The following is a 10,052-nucleotide window of genomic DNA, read 5'->3' on the forward strand; positions in this document are numbered from 1 at the left end:
CAAGGCAATCTCCTTCTAAACCTCTATTACATTAACACAACGGATGTTTAAGAGCAATTAATTGAATCAAACAACTTGCTGAAAAAGCAATAAATGAATTTCCCTTTTACAGTACGGTATCAACTAATGCATTAATTAATTAATTAATACATAGAAACCTTAAATCATTGAACTTATGCCCCATAACCCTTTGTAGTCTTTTCTACACGACTCTCTTTTTACCTCTGGGTTCCTCATACTTTTACCCCACCTTCTATCCAAAAAAAAAAACTTTTCTTTTTTCTATTTAGGTAAAAATCCATTATTGCAATTTTTTGTGTTTTTTTTACTTGGTAGAAATCTTCATTTTCCATGGCTAATGATGGTTGATGTGCTTTGTTATACAGGGTAAAGGGAGATGACTACTGTGCCAAAATAAGAAAGAAAAGGGAAAAAAAGAAAGGTGGGTGTGTCCTAATTGTGAGTAAAATGAGGTGGGAGAGGGTTAATGTGCTAATGAGATCTAAGGAGACCCTGGAAGGGAAGAAATCGCCAGGGAGGAAAGGGGGTACCTTGGGGCCTGGTAAAAGATGGGGACATACATGCAATTCCATCAAGGGGGGCAGGTTTCTGTATGTGTTTGGTGGGTATGGGAAGGATAATTGCCAGACCAATGATGTTCATGTCTTTGACACAGGTGGGTACCCTCTATTTTCAAGTTTTCTGCTGGTCTGTGCTATAAAATTCTAATCTTTTGTGGTTTTTGTGATGGTGGTGTGTGAGAAAAGTAGCAAATATTGAATCTTTATCGGTTCTGTTTGGTGTTTTTTGTAGTTAAGCAAACATGGAGCAAACCTATGGTGAAAGGGGTTCCACCATCTCCAAGGGACAGCCATAGCTGTAGGACTGTGGGGAACAGCCTTTTTGTGTTTGGGGGTACGGACGGGAACAACCCATTGAAGGATTTGCATGTTCTTGATGCCAGTAAGTTTTGTTCCTCTTTTTGATTGATTTGGTCTTATTTAGTTCTTTTATTCTTTTTTTTCTTGTTTCTATATTTTTCTGCAAGTGTGGTTAAGAATACAATGTTGTAACAACGTTAATGTGATCTTCCCTTTTTAATATCATTCCTAATATTCTAGCTTGATATCTTACAAAACCAATGCATGGTTCACCATTTTCTTTATATTGCTGTTAGCATCATGAAGAATGAAATAGACTTGCCTAGCCCAAAAATAAAAGAAAAAAGAAAAGAAAAGGTAAATATTGTGGTTCTACAAAATGTTTTATTCCTGAAGAATCAATCATCTTCCAATGTTTAATTTGGATAGTTTCAAAAAGAGTGCATTATGACACCTTTTATTTGTTATGTATAGTGTTGCATGTGGTCTACATGTGAACATTCAGTGTTTGTTTTTCTTTTCTTCTGTTTCATCTACGAGTATTATCGATATTTAGGATCAGTAGTTTCAATCAAATGCAGGTGGTCCTATATATGCATTGTTCTGTTAACTGTATAATTATAATAAAGCAGGTAATGGTTAATGAGTTCTTTCTCATTTTGCTTAGATCTATATCATTTTGAGTAGTCTCTTCATGTATTAATTGATAATCTGTATCTGCTGTCACTCTTCAGGATGGATTAGAGTTGCCAAGTTTGCATTTTTTTTATCCTATGGGCATTTCCTATTGATATGCAAGCTGGGAATAAACTGCTGTGGCATTCGATCCCAAGACTACTTGGTTTATGATAGTGCAACCTAACCATCCAGCTATCTCATTCGACCTGTTCTTGTGGGCCTTTTATAAGGAAAATGATTTACATGCTTGGATTTTTGTTGCATGCTTATCTTAAGCTTCAATTGTGTTCAAGAATGAGAAAAGGTTCATGATTGGTGAGGCAAAAGTGCAAGCACCTATCTGCAGTTGAACGTTTGAGGTTGCACTTTGATGGTACACCCTTAAAAGTAGACATATCTATGTTCATAGAATGTTGAATCTATTTTGTTTATTAACATTTTCCTTGTGCTTTAATTATGTAGAATTGTTAATTTCTCTGTTCTCACATATTTGCCACATTGCCAAAAAATTGATGGAATGGGAAAATGTTGCATCTGATTGAGGCCATATTCTTTTCGTTGGTCAATTTCATGAGGTTGAGCTGTTTCTGCATTGATGTTGAAATTATATTTTATGACATGCACTATTGGCATAAATAGGCTATTCGCTTTGTATAAACTTAAAGACTAAATACAGGACTTGGAGGAATGACAGTGGTATGTTGTAATGTATTTTTCTGTCTTGTGATTCACAAGTCAAAACCAACTTTTGTCATTCATATTACCAACTTAAAGCAGGGTGCAAGGCCTAATTTGATGAACTAATACTGGGGTTAGAATGTGTCTCTCTTAAACCTGTCACTTTGTCTGATGAAGTTATTCTATAGCATATTCATTGATGGAGTTGAGAAATCTGACCAACTTATTTTATTCATAGCTACCAATACTTGGAGTCAACCAACTGTAAGTGGTGATGGGCCAGAAGCACGGGAGGGACACAGTGCAGCACTTGTTGGAAAGCATCTTTTCATATTTGGAGGTTGTGGGAAATCTCGTGATGAGCCTGAAGAAGTATACTACAACGATCTTTACATATTGGACACTGGTAAATTTTCTGATAGTTATTGTAAATGGTCCATGTATGTGCCCCAGTTCATGTTAGCATTTATCAGAATAATTTGTGATTATTCTTTTCCAAATGAGTAGGGGTTTACTTCTTTGCTTAATAGATATTTTGCTCTGGATGAATTTTAAATATTATATTGAATTAATAGTTTGCATGATTGGCAAATCATATTTATTTCTTCTATGCATTTTGGCATATCTTTAGTGTGATCATGAGTATGTTTCCAGAATAGCTTTCATCAAGAGCACTCTCTTTTACAAACTTCTTTAAAGGAAGGGAACATCAGAAGGCCTACCATACTTCACATCACTTGCACAACAAAAGTGGAATTTTTTGCATCTGATTGATAAATCTACAATAAAAAAGGGTGCCTATATTCAATCACAGCATTGTTATTCCGAGAATGTGCAAGCTGCTTTGGTTGTTTTCATTGATGCAACTAAACATGCATTGATTTCTGGAAATATATATTTTCAAAATTTGTTCATACCTACATGTGATATGTTTTGTGGGCAAATATTAACATGTGTACCTGATACTTGAGAATGGATGGCAGTAGAGGATCATATTAATATTTGGAAAACAAAACGTTATCCCTAATCCACCATTCTTCCATCTTCACCGCAGAGACCTTCATGTGGAAACGTGCTTTAACAACTGGTGCTCCACCTTCTGCTCGAGAGAGCCACACTTGTTCATCTTGGAAGAATAAAATCATCGTGCTTGGTGGTGAAGATGCATCTGACTACTACTTGTCTGATGTCCATGTATTAGATACAGGTGACAATCCTTCTTTCACACTGTTTTTTGGTAAATTTCTAAAGAAAATGTGTGTCATTTGGGATGTTCTACCGGGATCAACTACCAAATTTATATGTAAACTTGTAAAGTGAGGGAGAAAAATGAAACAGGCTTCCTCATATAGTTTGGACCTGATTATCGGGGCTCAAACTTACCCGAGTCTGACCATTTTATAATAAAAGAGATTTTATCTTTCAAGAGACCATTGTTTATGCTATTTATCTGAAGCATAGTCACAGATATAGGCGATATTTTGAAAATATAGCAATAATATCACTATAAATTCATAAAATGGTATTAAAGGCAAAATATCACAATATTTTGAAAAATTCAAAAATGTATATATATCACGATAACATCACATTATTATCAATTACTTCTTACTTTTTACTTGTTTTCTATATCTTAAGTACGTTTTTCTTCTTTCTTTTATATTTTTTACTTATTTCTTTGATTACATGTGTATTTTATTATCTAAACATGTTATTTTCTTACTTATTTCTGCTATTTTTATATTTTTTAAAACTTTTTAAGCCCCGAGTTATTCTCAAGATTTATCAACTAAACCTATATGATCACGAGAACTGCCTTGCCGAGACTAATATTTGTGACTATGATTTCAAGCATGCCTTACAATTATTTCATTGAATAATTTGGTGAAATGTACATTTGTTCCTAATTTTCTAGGGAAATAATTTATATCTTTCTTGTATTATACTAAGAATCTGCATTCCTTTTGATGAGGAAACAAATTATCTGCTTTTGTGATGCATATTTTTGCTGAATATTTTAAGCCTACTAATGTTGCTATATTTTGACAGATACTCTTGTTTGGAGAGAGCTAAATACCTCTGGCCAGATGTTAGCTCCTCGTGCTGGTCATTCAACTGTGGCACTTGCAAAATACTTGTTCGTTTTTGGGGGATTTACTGATGATAGAAACCTTTATGATGACCTTCATGTACTAAACATAGGTATGTGTTGGTCTTGTAACTTCAGCAGTTGTCGAAGTATGGTGTTGCTCATTCTAGTTTCTGCATTTTAGTTGGGCTACTTTATGGAACTGCATGATGTAAACTGTCCACTTGATACTAATTTTTTCTTCAGCATATTTCATGAGATTTTTAAGGGATGGTGATATGAGTTCTATGGTAGCTGAATGGTGCAACTCAAATGTAGTGCTGAAAGAGTGATAAAACTTTTTATGATTATATCATGGTTGCTTATTCCAAAAATGTCCATCGATACTTGGTGCCTCATATGCATTCATAGGTGGAACCATTGAGATCAAAATATAGAGCCAGACAACCAAATTCCTAGGTACTTCCATCAAACTAGGGGCATCAGTTTGTATTGCAGTTGCAGGTGATAAATGAGGATATTTGTAATGTCTGTAGTTGCCTGTACCCTTCTAAGATTTAAACAGACCTACAAAAGCAGTTGACCAGAGCATGAAGAACAGATTGTGGATGTGAAAATGATCAAGCTAGGAGAACTGTGTGTAGTTGAGGATTTCATGTGAGAAACACTAAAAAAACCTCCAATCCAGAAGATAACACAATTTCAGCCTCCAAATTTATATCCTTGATCGTGCATGTCCTCCATGATGCCTGTAAAATTAAAAGTCTACCCTTGCATGATACAAATGCATGTCAAGAATATATATCCACCTCTTCTTTCCAAATAAAAAGAAAATTTTTCAAGGAAAAGAATATATGTTCACCTCATAAACCAAGTTAAGCCAATATGGCCTAGATTGGAAGGCATTAAGACAAAATTAACAAGCTACAAGCATCAATCAATTAGTTGGTCTATAATTGCAGTTATCCTTCACAATCAATGACTATTCCACTCGAACAGTGACATAGATGGTGGCTTCAAGGAAATTACTGAAAAAGCCAGTTCCTTTGCACTTTGCAATTTCCAGGCTAGTAGATATGAGGGGTCTAAATAGTGAACCCTCAAGAAACTTCACATTCATTTATCCTTTTATGTACCAAGCCCTTTAAGAAAAAATGCCTTTAAACTTCTCTTGTTCTCTTTAGCTACTTTCCTCTTACCTTGACATTCTTCTTCCTTGGATGTCTTCAGCAACTCTTTTTTGTTTTTGTTTTTTTACTTTTTCATGCTGTTATTATTTTGCTTTGTTGTTGGTTTAGGGCTGCTGTAAACCAACAGAGCTAGCCAAGCATTGCTGTGTTTCCTTTTCCTCCATGGTTCTTTTGACTTAGGGGGCGTTTGTCTGTCGCAGAAAGCTGGGGCTTTCTACAGAAATGCATGCCCGTCAATGCATTTCCATGGGCCCCACAGCAGCAACACAAACATCAGGTTCCCTTTCTGCGAGGAAAAAGAGCCCTAAATCAACGTTTGACCCCCCCTTTCAGTTGTAACGTTTCCCATCGAAGGGGGGGGGGGGTCCGATTCCTTTTCAGTAGAAGACTGCTCCACAGAAGAGGTGCCACGGAGCCCTCTTCCTCAGCACACAAACGCCCCCTTTGGGCACGTTTGCATCCCACAGAAAGTGGGGGTTTCTGTGGAAATGCACAAGGCCCCATGCATTTCCGCAGGCCCCACAACCTCCGGTTGAAACATGGGATTCCCTTTCAGCAAAGAAAGAGGCCCGTGTTTTAAGGGGAACCCCCCCTTTCCAGCAGAAACGAAGTCCAGCAGGGGTGGGTCGGACTTCGTTTCCGTGGAGGGAGACTCTATGCATGATGATGTGCGGAGGCCCTTTCTTTGGCACATAAACGTGCCTTTAAGTTTAACTTGCATGGAAAATCTTTTCTGAGGTTAGCTGCTGCTAATGGTTGCTTTGTCAGAAGTTTGCCTTACATAACTTACTGTTAACATGTATGCAGATACAGGTATTTGGCGCAAAATTTCAAATGCAAGTCAAGGGCCTTCAGCTAGATTTTCTGTTGCTGGAGACTGTCTGGATCCACGAAAGGGTGTGCTTATTTTCATTGGAGGCTGCAACGAAAATCTTGAGGCCCTTGATGATATGTATTATTTATATACAGGTTTCCTCTATCGTCAACTTCAGCTTTTTTAGCTTGGTCTTCATGTTCATCATGCTAGTTGAAAGTGCATCTTTTCTGCCTTTGCTACCCTTTTTAAAAAAATGTACTTTTCTGTTTTCTTTCTTGTTCCTTAATCCTTTTTCTTTTTATCCCCTAAAAAATCAGATATATCAATGGAAAATGGACAAGATGAACATAGGCCGGAAAAGCTCTCACTAAGAAAAGAGCTGAAAAGGAGGCGGCAAGAAAACTATCTCAATTCTGTAAAAGAGGTACCTGAGATTGACAAATTGCCCAATTTGCATACATCATTTTCTTCTCTCAAGCATGGTCAGACAGGTAATCAACCTGACTTCCTCTCATAATCCTTGAACTATTCCAATATGGTAAAATGTAATTTAATAATATTTTTGTCCTCAATATATATGAACAGAATCTAACTTTCTGTTGAGTTTGGCATCTTATATCAGTTGGCAATTTCATTATCTCAACTTTACTTACACCTTAAATGGGGAGGAAATGTTTAAGAATCCATTTTTGGGGGCTTATAGGATTAGTTTGCATAATATTCTTTGTTTTTATAGGCCTTCTACTTGTATTTCTCGAGACTTAATTCCACATTTCAGGATAAATTTTTTTCCTCCCATTCCCTAGTTATTTGCTTTTGTTGTAAGTTGGAGGCCTTAGCCTTAGCTTTTTAAAATAAGTGAGCTGGTAACTCATTGCCTTCTCAGAGTGTGATTACACAACTGAGGTTAATTGTGTCGGATGGTATGTGATTAGCCGTGCTATTATGTGTTATGGATGTTATCACAGGCTTTTTTTTCCTGTTATGTTTAGAAAACAAAGTGTTTATTTTGTTTCTGGTTCCTGTGCCATGGGGCCCTTTCTGGGTTTTTTAATAAGCCTTTTCTTAATTGGATAATATCTAGTCAGCTTATGGAAATTGGCTGCAACTAACGACAAGAATTTTTTCTGATACATTTTGTTTCTCATCAAGTATTTCTTAATACAGGTGCTGAAAATCATTCAATGTATAAATCCAACCTTGCTGACGAGATGATATTTAAGGCTACAGTTACAGATGTTCTCCATTATGGGTATAAAATCGAAACTAATATTGATGGGAAGCCTCTACGAGGCATATTGTTTTCAGACTCACCAAGCTTCGGCCATTCTTCTCATGCCCATATCAGTAGGTGAGATCACATGTATCATATTATGCATGAAATTCGTTGTGCATATTCTTTAGGAGCATTTTGTCCTCCATCAACTTTGATCTAATTGGTATTTTCTATCAGAAAAAGGAAGGAAGATGGTGCTATTGAGGGAAAGGATGGCGGCAAACCAAAGATAAAATTTGATGGAGTTGACAAGAAGGAAGCAAAAAAAGTGCGTAGAAATTCAGAGGCTCCTAGTGCCAATAAAACTACAGTACGAGAGTCACCAATGAAAAATCTTCATTCGCTTTCCAATGGTTCAACTCCTACAGTAGGCATCAGTCATCCAAACTTGGTAAATATCATAGACTGTTTGGTCTTATATCAGTTGTTTAAGTCCGCCATATCATCATGGCAATGTGATATGACTCGTGAGTCGTGACACTATCAAGAATTACATAGCTGCTATTGATTTAGGAGTCTTAGAGTGGGTGACCAAGACAGCTTGCCGTCTTTTTGTCTCAGTGGTAGGGATGTCAACTGGTTGGATTTTGTCTGATATCCACCGAATCCGACTCCATTTAGTTGGTTTTGGTAAGCCAAAACCATATTCGATTATATTCAGATGTGGATATAGTTTAGATTTTTTGCTACCGAATCTGACAGATACCCAGATTTGACAGATATTCTAATCCATTTACATGTAAAAAAATGGATTTGGTATGAGCATTTCATCATCTGAATCTGATTCGAAATTGGAATCCATTTAGCCAGCATCCGATTAGTCGGACATGGTATTGGCCACATCCAACCCAATCCGAACCATTTACTTCCCTACTCAGTGGGTAGACCACCTATTTCACCCTAATTTATTCTTAAACCTTTTTTGGGGGGGTCAAAAGCTTGGCGATTTTTTAAGGATGCTATATGACAATCACAATGTTGGAAACTCATAATGTGATACTCTCAATGTCACATCTTAGTTTTCTCCTCAGGGAATACCAGTGTGTTTCTTCTGTATCCAGTGTACAGTAGTCCTCTGTGCTTAGAGTTGACGTGATAATATTCAGTTGAACCTGGTGAAGAATTCAAGTCTCTGACGCGTTCCTATTGTTTCTTGCTGGTTGCTCTTGTTTTGTTATCATATCAATTAGGTCTCATTTTTTTCCTCCATGGTGGGGAAGGCTGCTGATTACTTCCTAGTTCTTGCTGATCTTGCTGAAATAATTGTGGACTTTATGTGATGATCTCTAGCTAATTTTAGTTTAACAAAAACGTGCACCCATGAACACACATGCATTCACATAAGATTTGAAGTTGTAATTAGTCTTAAAGGTCCTGTTTGGTTTCTGTAAGAGCACTCTAGGGAATTAGAAAGCGATATTCTTTTGCTAGGAGCCTAGGAGTTGAATGGGTTGAGTATATGGAAGTGGGAATATGAGAGCATTGGCGATCATAACCACAATTGATTCCATAGTCACTTAGGCTGTGTTTGGGAGCCTAGAATCAGAGGTGTGTTGTGGTTTCCCATATGCTCTCTTGCTGTCTGAGAGCTGTGGTATTGCCAAAACAATGCATTGGGAATGGTGTTGGCAGTCCCAACACCACATTTCAATACCATTTACAAAAGGATGTTTTTGGCAACTCCATCTCTCAACACTACACTTTGGCAAAGCAATATTTTGGCAATACATGGAAATGGGTCCATCCCATTGCAAGCTTCCAGACAGAGCCCTATATATTTTTTCATGTGATCACACTAAATTCTCATTAGTATTTTATCTTCTGGCCAGGTCACTGGAAACATTGAACCAACACTAGTCCTCCATCTAGCTCGAGAACCTCAAACTTCAGCCACTGTAAAAGAACTTCCATCACAGAATCATGCACTCTCAGAAGAAGCCATTTCTACATCCACAAAGCAGGGTATGTTGAACTAGAAAGGTTACTTCATCTACATTTTTTATGCTGATGTATCAGTTTCAAGTATTACAATATGCATGTGTGTGTATTGACCACATTGAGCTTTTGTTTAGGAATAGATGATCTCCTGTCAGTCGCTGCAGAATCTCAACATACCTGCAGTGAGAGACATCACCCCCTGTCTCCAGGGCCATACTAAGAACTAATGTAAAAGATGAAAAACCAGCAACAGAAAAGAACAAAGATTCTGCAACTTTGTTATTGAGTATTTTGCAGACATAGAAAATCAGTCAAAGCATCGTCGGTTGGGGTGGCAGCGGAAAACTGGTATGGTTCTGTCCAATTTTGCTGACCAAGCTGTGAAAGGAGTTGGCACAATGAGATTAATTTAGCTCTGATTTAGCTCCTATCGCAGAACTGATAACTGGAAAAGATGTTTGATTATATTGGCATCCATTATGGGATGCATTTTGATCCAAGAAAG

At 37.0% G+C, this 10,052-nt stretch overlaps 1 protein-coding gene across 1 annotated transcript; it reads left to right on the top strand.

Moving 5' to 3' along the window:
• The first annotated feature begins 468 nt into the window (after positions 1–468).
• Positions 469–9,781, top strand: LOC149848798 (uncharacterized). The gene is made up of 11 exons (XM_090005280.1): positions 469–676; positions 814–963; positions 2,476–2,643; positions 3,292–3,444; positions 4,287–4,439; positions 6,324–6,485; positions 6,651–6,824; positions 7,501–7,684; positions 7,787–8,000; positions 9,439–9,571; positions 9,682–9,781. The coding sequence occupies exons 1-11, from the start codon at positions 469–471 to the stop codon at positions 9,765–9,767; spliced, it is 1,785 nt and encodes a 594-aa protein (XP_089861406.1). The 3' UTR covers positions 9,768–9,781.
• Positions 9,782–10,052: the final 271 nt, after the last annotated feature.

This window comes from Nuphar pumila, chromosome 1, assembly GCF_984573655.1.
Source record: "Nuphar pumila chromosome 1, dmNupPumi1.hap1.1, whole genome shotgun sequence".
Classification (NCBI taxonomy): Eukaryota; Viridiplantae; Streptophyta; class Magnoliopsida; order Nymphaeales; family Nymphaeaceae; genus Nuphar; species Nuphar pumila.